Here is a 16,664-nt window from a genome sequence, read left to right as displayed (position 1 = left end):
AGAATTTAATACTATTAAATAGTTTTAAATCTTTCTCTGCTCAAAACTCGTTAACCAAAACATTAAATTTCAACCAAAATTGAAAAGTATCTAAAAATTTATTTGTCAAATTAAATCCTATTTTACAACTTTCAAAAACTTCTTCAAATTTTCCTAAATTTAATTCTTGAATTTTTTAATCTTAAACTAAATATAAATTTCAAATATGTACATAAAGAATATTTGATAAAAAAATGTGCATTTAAATTTAAAATTTGGGAGGCTTAATTATGAAAAATAGGTTACCTTACTTCTTTCAAGGTATTGGATATATATTTAGTGAGTCTTTTACTCTATGTTTGAATAATTGCCACTCCAGTTGCACAAAATGGTAATAAGAGTAGAAAAATTTACAGGATGATGAATTATCAACAATTACTAAGTATGAAATTGGTGACAATGAGGAATTAGGCAAGATATTGGATAATCTTCGTCCATTGCATTTCACCAACTTGTTACAATTCCAGGCAAAAAATGTTGATGAAAAGCTGATTAGATTTCTTGATGTTTTGACGAAGAGGTCAAATAAACTTGAAGTTATCAACATTCAACAATGTAAAACAATAAAATATTTGATTAACTTTCCTATTGATCCACTTGGTATATATTCTAGACAGATGAGGGAATTAATATTAATAGAACTATATAAACTAGAATACGTATGGGCTGGGAATCCAATAGGAAATTTTGGCCTCGAAAATCTCCAATTGATACACATCAAAAGTTGCCCCTGTTTAACAGATCTATTCTATTATGATGTAACAAAGAAGCTCCACAAACTAAATGAATTAAAGATAGAGGCATGTGGGAAGCTAAAAGAGTTAGTTTATTCTTTAGGTGAAACTCAGAAACCACCAGCAAAGTTCCCATCACTAACTAAGGTAGAGTTGAAGTCTCTCTCAAGATTGCAATTTTTCTACATTTATGGAGTAGAATTGCCAAGTCTAAAATCCTTGACAATAGAAAAATGTCCTCAATTGAAATCATTCACAAATGGGTTTGCAACTGAAGATGCATCGTCCACAATTATTGATGGGAAGTCTTTATTTGAGCTAAATGAACTCACATTATGTAGTTGTGACAAGTTGGTTGTTGTTATGTCATCTAAGACTTTACAAGAGTTAGTAAAATTGAAGAAACTCATTGTGAGTCATTGTATGGAATTGAAAATGTTATTCAACATTGATGGAAAAATATCTCATTCAACTGAGCTCTTACAACAGTTAGATGAATTGATCTTGAATGATCTACCTAATTTAACCCAAATCATCAATAAAGAAATTGTCAAGTTCAATCAAGACCTGAAAATCCTACAAGTGAAGAATTGTGAGTCTCTTGAATGGTTGCCCATATCTCAAGTGCTAAAAAATATGGAAATTACAGATTGTATGGCCTTGCATAAAATTATGATCATCCATGAAGAAGAAGGAAGGAGAGGGAAAACCACCTTTGCTCAATTGAAGGATGTGTCCCTCGTAAATCTATTAAATCTCTCCATTGCCTTTCCTATTGCAGCTGAATTTCCATCCTTAGAAACACTGAAAATAGAAAATTGTCCTAGTTTGAAGACTTTTGTTGAAGAGTATAACAAGGAGAAAGATCACCCAGAATTAGATAACTCAAACTATTTCTTTCCAAATTCAGTAAGTTTCTTCACTTTAACATTTTAGAAATAATATTCATTATCGGGAGGGTGTATGTATACATAGTTTTTTTTTATTCATCTTTGTTCCAAATAATTGAAAATTATTTTTTGTTCTTTGTAGTTGTCATTGGACAAATTGAAGGTACTTTATGTAATGAATCAACCGGTTGAGGAGCTTTGGCACTACAGTTGTCCTTCTGAATCATTTTGTGAGTTGGAAAATCTTACTTTGAGAAACAACAAAAAGTTATTGAGTGTCTTCTCCCCCGCCATGATAGTAAGATTCAACAAGCTAAAAAAATTGACTTTGGAAAAATGTGAATTATTGGCCGAGGTATTTATCCTTGAAGGTGACAAACCAAATCATGATAACCAAGAAATGCTTCCTCAACTAAGGGTGTTAGCAATGAGTAACCTAAGTAAATTGACATGTTTCTGGAACAAGGAACCTCAAGTTCCATTTTTCCTTAATTTGGTTTCACTTTTCATTATTCATTGTCATTGCCTCAAAAGCTTATTCTCACTTTCTCAAGCCAAAAATCTTGATAAACTCAAAATATTCAGATTGTGTAATTGTGAGAAAGTAGAAGAGGTAATATCTAGTGATAAAGGTGAAAAGGTGGCTACCATTTTCCCTAAAATGAAATGTCTTGTGCTCAAGGATCTTCCAAATCTTGTCAACTTTAGTCAGGAAGGAGGATGTTTTAATTGGCCTAACTTACAAACAGTGAGGGTGAACAATATTCCAAGTATGAAAACATTTTTGAGAGATGATCTTAATACACCATTGTTGAAATCAGTGTATATAACATTTGTTAAGAAACTTTGGCTTGGAAATTTGAAGAAGACCATATCGTATATGCACAACAATCCAGGTGTGTAAATTTTAATGTTATATGCCAAAAATTTAAACATAATAGTGTTACTTTTACAACTTGTTTTTTTTATATACATGACACATCATTTTTTTCCTAAAAGATATCTCTTGTACAAGATATATTCTTAATTTAATTTGTTAGATAACAACAATTACCTTTTGATTATATTAAAATATTTCAAAAATTTTAAAAAAATTTGCTAATTTTTTAGGATTTTGTATTTTTTTTATTGTACAAGGTCCTTTCAAACCTTGTTTTAAAGCTATTAATTTTGATAAAAATGGTTCAGGATCCAATAAGTTTATGTTCCTCATGATGTGACCATTAAAATCTTATTTTGATGAGTATTGCTACTCAAGGAGACCCCTTGACATCAAAGACAAAATTTTTCTAGTGGGTCTTTATTGGCATTCAGTTCAGCTAGTAAAATTATGAGTCAAATTATTGGTTTATTAACTTGATAAATTTGGTTTATCTTTTAATTTTTTTCAATATCAGGAATGAAATTGCAAGGAAGAATATGAAGATTACATATTAATTAAACAGAAGAGATTTGAGGAAAGGCTTAAAAGTCGTATTAATCAAGTATAAATATATACATTGCATTAGATTTTAGATGTAATATTATTCGTACTTTGTGTATAAAAAATTATAATTCATACTTGTCTATAAAAACATTGTAATTTATACATATATAAATATTTTTAGGATAAAATAAGCTTTTACATGTTTAGATACACACATAATTCATTTTTGGTTTAAAAGTGAATGATCATAAAAGTCAATTGGTAGGGGTGAATGTTGTTAATGAATGGTTAATGGATGTGATAATTATTTTTAATTGTAAGGTTGGAGTCCTACCTCTCAAATAATTGGGGTTACCAATTGGGGCTAATGTAAGAAAGAAAGACGTGGAAATCAATAGTGGAATTGGTGAGAAATAGATTATTTTGGGAAGGCAAACACATTTCAACATGTGGAAGGGTATTTTTAATCAAATTAGTCTTGTCATCTCTTTTTATCTACTTCCTTTCTTTTTTCCAAGCTCCAAAAGATATTATTTCTAAACTTGAATCTCTGTTTAAAATTCTTTTGTGGGGTGGGAATGTAGAAAAACATAAAGTTCATTGGGTGGCATGGGAAAAGGTGCATGTTTATAGAGAAGGACGAAAGAGGTTTGGGAATAAGAAATCTTAAAGCTTTTAATTTGGCATTGTTAGAAAAATGGCATTGGAGGATAAAAATTAAGAGAAAAGAGTTGTGTTATAGGGTGCTTAGAGGAAAATAAGCTAATGGAAAATAAAGATGGGTGAGTAGTAGTAGGAGTCACTCAAATTGGTGGAAAGATATCAATAGAATGGAAGACAATTCAAATTTTCAAGAGAAGTGATTTTCAAGGTTGATGTATAAGAGGGTGGATTTGGGTAATAAAAATTTGTTTAACATGATTAATGGATGAAGGGTGGAGTTCTAAAAGATAGATTTCAAAGAGTATATAATGTAATTTGAGATAAGAGGATGAAGGTGGGAGATGCATGTAAGTGGTTTGAGGGGAGGTGGGAGGATGCTTGGGAGTAGAGGAGGTCATTATTTGAATGGGCAAAGGAGTCATTGTTAGAGTTAGAAGAGGTGTTGAGAAATGTAAGGAGGGTGAGGATGACTATTGAGTTTGGAAGACATGATAAATAGGGATAATTTTGTGTCAAATTGACATATTAGACAATTATGACTAATAAGAGGGGAAATACAAACACTAGTGAGAAAAGGACTTTTAAAATTGGTAATATTTTACTTGTAAAATTATTTTTTTGTAGGACTTTAAAAAAGCCAATTTGGTAAGTCTTGATTTTTAAAATTGGTTGTCGATCGATTTTAAAAGTGGACAAGTTTAAGGCTTAGGGTTTTCAAAATCAACTATCAAATAACCAATTTTAAAAGTGCATTTTTTAAATTGATTATTTGATAACTAATTTTATAAGTCTTGACTTTTAATATTAGTTATGAAACAATTAATTTTAAAAATGGCATTTTTTAAATAACATATCTATTTTAGGAGCATACCAAAACAAAACCTACAAATCCAACAATATCAAATAGTTTTGTGACACTCATTCTACCTCAACATACATAATAAAATAATAAGTAGAATGAATTACCAAAATCGGGTAAAATGTTTCACATATAAAAAAAAAGTACTTCTAACATCCAAATGGATTAAAACAAGGTTTAGAAAATCGATAAGTTCATAATCGTTTCAAAAGAAATAAATACAAACTCCAATTACATTAAAATTAATGAACTAAAAGTCCCTTGCACAACCTCCTCATACAAATCAATGTTTTAATTCACAACTAGTTTACATTCCATCTAGTACACACCATTTATATTTATTCATACAATAATCATTACTGGATATCATACAATTTACAACCATCATCAAAATCCATCAATATAATACCATATTTCATAATCTCACATCAAACTCATTCAATCATATCATAAGTATTATAAAGAATCACTAAGAAATCATAAAGTATCACAAACATGCCAAAAAGGGGGTCCCAAAACGTCAAAAACGCAAACCAAAATAGAATACCCGCGTTGGGCAACGTAACTTGACAGCTTGATCTCTATTGATTATTTTGACCATAAATTGAGTTATACACATCCTTTTTGAGTGATTTCAAAGTCATTATAAATATAGCAACCAAAGCTACAACGTTTGTGAATAATAGAAAGCCTAAAAATGTCGTTAAGGTCACATCGCATGGCTGACAACACAAAACTTAATATTTCATGCAACTTGAATGGAAATTAAACTTATAACTCATATAACTCAATCAATTCTTAACATTTTTATAAGATTCTAAAATCTAAATTATAGCCCCAAGTGCCTCCTTTCTAACCTAACAAACGGAAATTGATTTGGTTAATAACACAGAAGGATATTACAAAAATACTAAGGTACATCCATAAGTAAAATTTCTCAATTACTCATTAATTCATATAATTAAGGGTACTCATTAATCTACAAGAATCCTAACTTAAAGAGAACATCCCAATGAATTCAATTGTCATCTAGATTATCAATTTCACTAAACAATATAATAACCATATTTATAAATAAATATAAAATCTGATTAAATCATAAATTTAACAAAACAACCTACTAATTAACAAAACTTCAATCCCTCATGATCCCTAACTCACATGAACATTTCAACCAACTCAATCTCTCTCTTAGAACATCACTTTTAATATATAATATCAAAAATACACTCACATGTGCACAAAGAAATTATCAGAATGAGTAGGCATCCAAACAGAAACGAATATAAATTACCAAAATCCTAGGGAACTTTCCTTTTACCCATTCCCTTATGTGACTTCACATGCAAAAATTCCATTTTTCCCATACCTGGTTGCGTTAATATATATATATATATATATATATATATATATATATATATATATATATATCATCAATTAATGAGTCCTCAATGGACCAAGATATCTACATTTCTTATGTTACTTATCAATGGAACAAATTACATACAAATTAAATGTTAAAGGTGAATAAGAACAACCATATATATAATCAAACGTGTTTTTAAATACATGCAATGTGAATATAATATTATACATGTCAAACTATGAAACATGTGTTTAAACTTGAAAACATGAGTCCTAGCTAGTCAATGTAATGCTCAAGGAAAATTGTAGTCCATTGCTCCCTATTAGTCTTTATCTCTTCTAACGACAAAGATAATCGATTTATAAATATTTGTTAGGGAAAATTAGAAAATAATTAATAATAATTCATAAAACATATAATATAATGAGAACTTAAAATAAGAACTTTTAAATTGTAAAACATACTTCAACTCATCCAAATACTATTTGTGAATCAGTAATAGTATGCATTGCCTTCATTACATGGTATATGCACTCATAGTTTCCTTTTGTTTATGAGACTACAAAAGAAAATAAAAAAATTGTCAATAATAATGGTAATTCCAAACAAAATACCTTTAAAAAAATATCATTGCTAGGATTAAATAGTTTACTTTAAAAGAGACTCAATGCATTTTTTTCTTCAATAATTTGCTCTTTAATCAAAATCAAAATAAGAAAATATTGTTATTTGCACAACTATATTTAATGAATATATGATAACCACTTTAATAATCAACACAAAAGATAAAAAATAGAAAGTGTTGACACATGAGCCCAGTAGCAAAATTAAGCATTTAGTAATTTAGAATAATGACTGTTGAACGTTGACTATAACAATTCTCCAATATATTTCAACATAAATACTTGGTACTATATCTAATAATTTTTTATTTAACCTAAAATTTGAATATTCCCTTGAAATAAAAAGAAATATTAGAAAGAAACAAAAGCACCAAAGAGATAAGACATGTTATTTTTTTTTATATTAAATACAGGTGTCAAAAATAAAGAGATTAAGCCAAATATAGGATGGGTCATAATGCAAGATAAGGAGTGCTATAATAACGAGATTAAATATAACTTAATTGAAGTTGAAACTCATCATTAAGTGAAGCAACATGCTTACTTTCAGAAATATTTCTTGGTGAAGATGCAGTTAATCTATTTGCAATTGGGTCTTCTATGAAACATGCAAAAAAACCAAAAAGCAAGAGAAATTTAGGGACTCATATTTTAGCATATGTATTTTTTTTAAAAAAAAGTTCATGTAAGCTTGAAAGGTTAGCGGAAATCTTCCAATAAAAAAAGTATTTCTTCAAAGGAGTATTAATGATTGGGTATTTAAATTATGTACAAGACAAAATAGAAATTACAAAAAATAGAATACTCCTTCCATTCAATTAGGGATGAAAATAGATCAAGTCTTAAATTTTAACAATATAGTATCTTCGTTTGCTCTTTACTAGTGTTTTATATTTATTTTAAACTTTAAATTTTAATAATAATAGAGTAAACTATTTTTTATAATAAAAATAATAAAAAAATTTGTGTATGTATTAAAAAATATAATTTTTGGCTTAGTTAAAATCAAATTTATTGGCCTATTTAACATTATTAATGTAAAAAAGGTTTATACATATGCTAATATAGGTTAGACTAGACTCTTATAAAGGTCAAACCTATAAAAAAAACCTATGATAGATAATATGTCAAATTTATACTTTAATTTTATAGAATATGTCCTACCTGTATATTTACATAGTGTTACATAAACGGTGGTATGAAGAACAATGAATGAAGAAATTAAAGTTAGTGACATGAAGGACAGTGGTAGAACTCCAGAGTCGGCATTAACAACAAAGAAGGTGGCACCTCAATGTCAATAACCACAATAGTCAGAGCAGAGGGGGCAAGGCGAGAGTTGGTGTGAGAACAAGAATGAGAGAGAGGGAGAGCATAAAGAGGAGAGACTGAAGGAGACAGACCATTTTTTACAACCTTTCAAAATTGGCTATTTAACAATCGATTTAGAATAGGACTTTCAAAATCGATTATATAGATAACCGATTTTGAAGTCCTGTTCTAAATTGGTTGTAAATAACCAATTTAGAAAGAAGCTCTTAGTTACACTTTTATAATTGGGTATTATTTAACTGATTTTAAAAGTAGTTTCTATATTGGTTCAACAACAATCAATTTAGAAAGTTTTGCAATTAATTTCAATTATGCCACCACATAACTTTTATAATCAGTTGTCAAATAATCAATTCTAAAAGTGCAATGTCGTGTCTCTTTTTCGTAGTAGTGAAACAAGTTCTTTAAAAAGATGTAGATGAGAAGAATCTCGTTGAATGTACAATTCTTTGTTTTGAAGGTTGAATAAGATCGAATAACATCATCAAAGAATCTTTTCTTGAGAAAGATAGTGGATACAAATGACTTATAGTGCAAATGATGTGGTGTGGAAATGAGAGACACTAATAATATCTTTTTTGGTTGTCACATAATAAGAGAGGTATGGTATGAAATTTTGAAATGGTGGCATGTACGCACAAATTTGCATTAGGATATTTGATTGAATTTCTTCCAATTTAATGGGTTATTTGGGTGTGGTGTGGGCAGAAAGCATAGATGGCTTACAATATGGTTTTATGTTTTTGGGGTATTTGAAAGGCTTGAAATGATTTCATATTTGCTGGGAAAAAGAAGGATGTGAAAGAGATTGTTGGATCGAGCGCTTACCACTAGGCCAAAAGCTATAGCTGATAGTCAGGGTGCAACTCTTTCTACTTAAGAGAGCGTAGCAGCCCAAGCGCCATGATTTGACAGTGACTTGGCCCACCTAGCCTCCGCCACGGGACAATTGATGCAACCCGCAACAATCTCCCCCTCAGCAATTGCCCCGCTGGGTATCGAACTCATGACCTTGGCTCTGATACCAATTGTTGGATCGAGCACTTACCACTAAGCCAAAAGCTATAGCTGATAGTCAGGGCGCAACTCTTTCTACTTAAGAGAGCGTAGCAGCCCAAGCGCCATGATTCGACAGTGACTTGGCCCACCTAGCCTCCGCCACGGGACACTTGATGCAACCCGCAACAGAGATAATTCAAGTCATAAAATTCCACTCTTGGGAAAGGAATAAGGCATTGGATGGTTTTCATTATCCTTTTTCTAACAAGATTAGGAATCTTAGAAGTTGTTTAGGATTATTAGACATATGTGTTGATGTTATTACATAAGGTCAGGATGGTTCTTGTGATATGGTGTTGGTGTGTTTGGGGGAAAAACAAATGTTAATAGTGTCGTTGGATGTGTTGAGCATGGTTAGTCCATATACCTACAATGTTATGTTTTAAGAGAAAATTTTGAGATATGAATGGAGATTTTTTGTTAGTAGTGGTTAGGAAACAAAACAAGGAAGAATAATGTGGTGGTGAAGGGTCTTTTTGTGCTCTATTGTCAAACATGTGTCATGCTAGAATCTATTTGTGGGTTTTGTGTGTGGAGATTATGCATTTGCCACATAATAAATACATGTGCAATTAGTTTAAATTAATTTAGTTTTGAAAAGACAACTCATATTAGAAAGCTTCAAATTTGGAGTTTAGTATTTATTAGACAAACACATGAATTTCAATATAGTCCAATCAACCATAACTTATTACCACACATCATCATTTAAGAAAGGAAATCTAATTCTAATAACTAATTTATGTGATAAAATATTAATAAAAAAATTAAAAGTTTAAAAACAATAATAGAAACTAAAAATTAAATTATTAAAATATTGTAAGATTAAAAATTTATTTAACTCACTTATTATATATATATATATATATATGTGTGTGTGTGTGTGTGTGTGTGTGTAAGTACATAACATAGCACAGACAAATTGAGATGGTATTGTAACACATCAATCAATAATATAAGAGATTGATTATTGTCTTCTTACATATTTTAAATATTTTATAGTATATATTTTATTTTTAAAATTAAGTGATTATATGATATTTATATATATAAGTAAATAAAAGATCACCAATTACATTTATGATAAGGTTTGTTTTTTTTTTTTAAACTTTTGCAAATTTTCACTGTAGTTATAGGTCCTAAAAACAATTCCTTTTAATTAATTTTTTTTTACAACTTTTTCAAGGGCAAGAAGAATCTTTATCATTCTAATGATGTTTTATAAGAAATATGTAAGTAGAGAATTTAGCATATACATACCAAAATAGTTTTAAGAAATGTGTTTCATAAAATATATAATTATCAAGAAACATTATTCTTTGGGATAAAAAAAGGATTTTGTATAACAAAAATTTCCTTAAGATTATTCAAAGAGGTGATCAGTAGAGCATATTTTAGATATTCATTTGTGTCTAATATTAGTAATTTGGTTGTATTTTACATTAGTGGCTTAATTGGGCTAATTCTTAATTTTGGTTAATTTTTAAATTTTTGCTCATTTTGACGATTTTGTCTTGTAGAGAGAATATATAGAGTTACAAACATAAAAATTGGACAAAATTGGTAGATCTAGAAAGGTAAGACAAATAACATTAATTTTGCCTCCTATAAATATATGTCATTTCAAATTCTAACAGGTACAAATTTCTCACGAAGTGTTTAATCCTACACTTAAGATCGACTTTTTTTATATTTTTTTATCAAGAACCCATTTTAGGAATAATTTAGCTTGTTAATAAGATAATTAATTCTAATTTGGCCCATGGATTTAGAAATCTATATGTCACAAGTTACTTGAGTGTGCAACTTAAGCATAATGTTTTAGAATTTAGATTAACTTCCAAGAGAAGTTTCTTTAAATTCTTGTTCTTACTCCCATCTTTTCCTTTACTCTTTTCCAATTTTGATTTCACTTTTCATTATCATGATTTGTTCTTGAAATTGGAAAAGAATTATATTCAGACTGATTAACCCAATCAAATTGAGGTGAGATAATTGATTACTTCTCTAAATGAACTATTAATTACACTTGAGTTCGTCATAATTAGATTGTAATTTTCATCTATGTAAATAAATATTAGATAATGATCTAAGCGAATTCATTTTGTAATTATGACATTACTTGAATTCAAATACAATTGATGTAAATATTAGATAATGATCTAAGCGAATTCATTTTGTAATTATGACATTACTTGAATTCAAATACAATTGATGTATACCGTGATAATTTTACTCCATGAATTGATTGGATTGATGAAATTTTCAATTGATTACTACTTTGTTCTTTCAATTGTTAATTTCATGAATTATGAATCAAATCTCCACTCTATTTGCATCATAATTTTGAATTCAATAAATTTGTGTCTTCATAAGGAATGATCAATTTTTGTTCTTACATTACACATTTCACTACAAGAAAATTATAATTTAGCGAGGGAATATTCCCTCGCGAATATAATTAGTGACAAATTTGTGGAGATTTGCAAGGAAATGTTTCTTTACTAAATACAAGTCACTAATTTAGTGATGAATTTTTTCTCTCATTATTCCCTCAATAATTGTTGAAAATGTATGCCTCGCTAATCCCTTGCAAATCTCTCACTATATACATGAACTAATTTCTTCTCTCTAATCCTCCATTATTTCCTTGCAAAACTATATTTCTTGTAAGTCCTTCGCCATTTCGTCATAAAACTTCCCTCGCTAATCATTTTTCCCTTGCAAACTTTCCTCTCTAATCTCTCATTATTCCTTCGCATACTATCCCTCGCTAATTGCTTGTCATTCCCTTGTAAATTTTCTCTCACTATTCACTCGCTCTTTCTACATAAATTATCTCCTACTAATTGCTCCCAATTTCGTTGCAATGCATGGAATATCTTTCCCTCGCTATGTACACATGTCCTTCTCTAATCCCTCGATAATTACTCTCGAAGTTTTAATTTTATATTAATGATTATTTTTACAATTTATAATTATCATATAAATTTATGCCTATATACTAAAAAAATTGTGTGGTTATAATTTTTTAAATCAAAATGTAAAAAGTTGTATTAAATGCTACATCCAAATAATAAATCTTAAATCAGAAACAAAAATAAATTAAACATGATTATAAATTTAAGATATAATATATTCATAAATAATAATGTGTCAATATAATCTAATTTGCATAAACTAAATTCCAAATCAAATTACTCTGAGATAAAAAAAGAAAAATAAAAAACTTAATACATTTGACCTAAACCAATAGATCAAATCAATTTGAAAATCTTAAAATATTCTCCGCTTCAAGTTTTAGTCATTAATTATTTCCCCAAAGCATCACCATCTTATATCCTTTAAACATTATATAATCCAAATTGACACATGATGTATATATTGTTGTGTATCTTGTAGAGTCTAAACCAATGATTACAATATTTACAACTCCTTTTCTAGTGAAAAGAAAAAACACATCCTTGTTCACTTCTAAAATAATTAAATAAAATCTATAAAGATAATCTTAAATTATAATTTTTTGAAAGTTATTGGATCAAGACCTGTAAATGAAGGGAACAATTTTAATGGAGCAATTCTGAATAACATGCACATGCTCAAAAAACTCCACAGTAGTTAGTCAAGACCTACAAAAGGATAACAAGTAAAAATAATGATATTAATAATTTTATAGGGGTATGCAATACATTTTTTATAGCATCTTAATTTTTTTAAAATTATTAAAAAAATGATATTTTTATTAATTAAATAGGTTTTATAATTATATTAAATGATTTTTAAATAATTAAGAGTGTTTTTATTAATTAAAAAATATTTGTAAAATTATTTATTATATCAATTATTAGTGTGACACCCGTTCTACCCCAGTATATAACACAAATATAATAAAGAAGAAAACTATTTATAACTTGAGTAAAATGGTTCACATATAAAACACTCCTAAACATCCAACTAATTTGAAACAAAATTTATAAAATAGAAACTTTACAATTATATCTAACAAAGAAACATAATGTCCAAATGAAATAAACTCCAAATCTAATCCATTGATGTCAAACTATTAGAGCAACCCATACTTCAACTCTCGGCACCTTGAGTGCCACCACATCAAGTTCATCTTCACCTAAAATAACCACAAAATGTACGATTAGAAAACCAAGTGTTCACATGTAAGTTACAAGAAAAAATCTCACCCATTATAATTCAGTCAAAAAATATATAATTAAACATATAAGCCAATCTCATGTCATATTATCAAATTCCAAACCCATCCAAGTCTATCATTACATCCCAACATAATTATTCACCATGAAAATACTCACACTAATGCTTATCCACTACAACCTCCTAAGTTACATTGACTCGGAGCACTGCACAATGGGCGAACCTTATCAATCTCCCCAAGCACTAACATCCACTTCCCCACTATTAAACACCACAGGCTAGTGGATATATAAGTATAACATGCATCCCTTGTTAATCATCACACAAGCCAAGGTAATGCACTGTCCTGTTAATCAGCACACAGGCCAAGGTGGTTATACATATATATTATACATTCCATGTTAATCACTATACAGGCTATGGTAATGCATATGTGTCTATCGATGGTCAATCCATACCACCAAATCCATTCCTCATCTTCATTCATGCTAATGCACATTTATTAACTATTCACATACAACCACATTATTATCACTCATCCAAATACAAACCATTCATGCTCAAATATACTCAGCCAAATACACTCAGTTATATCTATGCATACATAGCCATTATTGGACATCATACATTTCACAACCATGATCAAAATCCATCAATATAATACCATATTTCACAATCCCACATCAAACTTATTCAATTATATCATAGGTATTATAAATCTTCACTAAAAAATCATAAAGTATCACAAACATGCCAAAAAGGGGTCCCAAAATGTCAAAAATGCAAACTGAAATACAATGTCCACACCAGGCACCATAAATCTTAACAGCTTGACCTCTACTCACTATTTTGACCATAACTTGAGTTATACACATTCTTTTTGAGTGATTTAAATTCCATTGGAAAGATAACACCCAAGGCTATAACCTGTGTGAAGAATGTTAAGTCAGACGAAGAAATTCCCAAAAAGGTTTTGAGTGAGACAAATATAATATATGTTGTTATCTCTAACAAGTGAGTTAGTGTTTCAGAAAGACGTAAGAACAGATAAAATGACGAAGATGCATAAGCATCAGACGATACAAGACAGAAGGCGAACATAAGCACTCAACAAGACCATGCCAAATATAGTCTAAGGTAGCACATAAAGAGTCAAACGAAAGATGATCAACGACCAAGAAGAAATGGAAAGCCTGACCATATACAAGGTTGACCAAGACGAAAGAAAAGTAAAAATAATGATCAGACAAAGGTCAAAGTATTGAACTAAATGTCGACTACCAGACGCAGACGAAGAATGACACACAATCACCTGAGAAATCAAGATTCAAAATAAAATTTGAATATCATCTACACTCACAGAAGAACACACGAAAGCATTCGAATTATAAGAAGAAAGAAGAAGAGCATGCTCAAACACTAAATCATGTATATGTTAGAAAAAGTACATCACTTTTTCAGGCAAGGACAAAAGCTCCATAGCTATAGGATTAGAAAAGGACAAAAAGGTTCCTAGGACTTTGCTATATTCAAACACAACTACTGAGCAAGGAAACTTCACGCATTGTCTATGAATAGGAAGCAACATTTAATGCAAGGCCAAATGCATTAAATGAAAGAATCAAACTAGTCATGAACGACTATATTAGCTTCAACGAACATATGCAACGGGAAGTTCCGCATCAACAGACATATTCAAAATCAAGCAACGGGCAGATTCTACAAGAATATATATATATATATATATATATATATATATATATATATATATATATATATCATTACCTCAAACCTTAAAAGGTTGGCTTTTGATTGAAAGAAAAAGAGTGATATCAAGCCCACGAGACCGAGACTAGAGATGAGCATACATAGTCATATGTACAATGTAATATTGTATTTTTATCTCTGTAGACTAAGGTGTTCGAAACGTCAGTGATGGATTAAACCTTAGTGAGTATTGTAAACCTATGTATCCTCTCCATGAGAGTAACCCAAACACTCAAATATAAGTCTTTGTAAAACTAAGGTAGCGAACCTTAGTGAATGTAGGAAATTCTTAATCCTATCTATGAGAGTTATGTATGCACGCAAACCAAAACTGTCCTGCCAACATAGTAAAGCCTGAAGAGGCTAGGAAAAGAATACTTGTAAAGCCCGGAGGGGCTTGTCAAAGAATACTCACTACTAGCCAAAAGTGGCTGAGAAGAATATACTGGCATTGGTGAGTGAAGCCGACGGGCCAGGAGTGGTCGAGAATACTTGGAGAACCAGAAGTGGTTTAAGAATACTAGCGTTGGTGAGTGAAGCTGACGAGCCAGGAGTGGTCGAGAATACTCAGGTCCAGGAGTGGACGATAACACTCAATGTTCTTCATTTCATATCTATTGGAACCCTTCAAGTTGAAGGAGACTGGACGTAGGTCAATTGAGCGAACTAGTATAAAATGATTGCCTTGTTTTTCTCGTTTAATCAGGAACAAATCTTTTTTATTGATTAGATCTTTGTAAAAGACTTTGTCCAATATTTACATATCATTAAAACCATTTCTTAAACGAAGATGCACATATATTAAATAGATCTATTACACTGAAAAGATTTATCAACTGCTTGTCTCTAAAACAAAATTATCTTAAAAAGGGAAATGTAAGAACTCCAACTATTATCTTTATGAAACATTTTCCCTAGCAGACGATAAACCCTTCAGACGTATTGACCGTATGTTAAGAAAACTCTGTTTAACCGTTTGATATTTGAAAGTGCATTGGACAAAGAGGATTACACTTGCAAATTTTTTTTAAAAATTTTCTTCCTTCACACACACACATATTCAACCCCCCATTCTATGTGTTTTTCCGCTAACTTCAAAGAACATGAAGCCTAAAAATGTCGTTAAGGTCACCTCGGATGGCTGACAACACAAAGCTTAATGTTTTGCGCACTTGAATGGAGACAGAACTTATAACTCGCATAACTCAATCAATTCTTAACATTTTTACACGATTCTAGAGTCTAAATTATAGCCCAAAGTGTGTACTTTCTAACCAAATACACAGAAATTGATTTGGTTAATCATACAAAAAGATATTACAAAAATACTAAGGTACATTCATAAGTAAAATATATCAATTACTCATTAATTCATATAATTAAGAGTGCTCATCAATTTACAAGAACCTTAACTTATATAGCACATTCCAATGAATTCAATTATAATCTAGATCATCAATTTTACCAAACAATATAGTAACCACATTTACAAATTAATATAAAACTCAATTGAATCATCAATTTAACAAAACAACATACCAATAAACAAAATCTCAATCTTTCATAAAGCCTAACCCAAGAGACATTTCAAAAGGATTGAATTATCAAACAGAATATCAATTTTCATCAAATAGTACCTAAATTATAACCATACATTGTCATAGAAATTAATTAAATTATCAAACTCATAAACAAAAATGAATTAGAAAATACTAAGAATTTCAAGGACTTCTCCCTCT

At 29.7% G+C, this 16,664-nt stretch overlaps 1 protein-coding gene across 3 annotated transcripts in view; it reads left to right on the top strand.

The window, feature by feature from the left end:
• Nucleotides 1-16,664, top strand: part of LOC109796510 (putative disease resistance protein At4g19050) — a 50,983-nt gene that overhangs the window by 1,934 nt on the left and 32,385 nt on the right. For 2 of the 3 annotated variants that reach the window (XM_083068315.1, XM_083068314.1), the window contains 3 exons: nt 396-1,682; nt 1,806-2,559; nt 3,061-4,432. The exons of the other annotated variant lie outside the window; for it this stretch is intronic. In XM_083068315.1, the coding sequence (XP_082924441.1) occupies nt 396-1,682; nt 1,806-2,559; nt 3,061-3,086 (2,067 nt within the window). In that variant the 3' untranslated portion in view covers nt 3,087-4,432. Of the gene's footprint in view, nt 1-395; nt 1,683-1,805; nt 2,560-3,060; nt 4,433-16,664 lie in introns of those variants that run through there. 3 annotated transcript variants of the gene reach the window in all.

Source organism: Cajanus cajan, chromosome 2 (assembly GCF_000230855.2).
Source record: "Cajanus cajan strain Asha chromosome 2, NIPB_CcT2T_4, whole genome shotgun sequence".
NCBI classification, from domain to species: Eukaryota; Viridiplantae; Streptophyta; class Magnoliopsida; order Fabales; family Fabaceae; genus Cajanus; species Cajanus cajan.
This window is presented reverse-complemented; position numbering and strand designations above follow the sequence as displayed.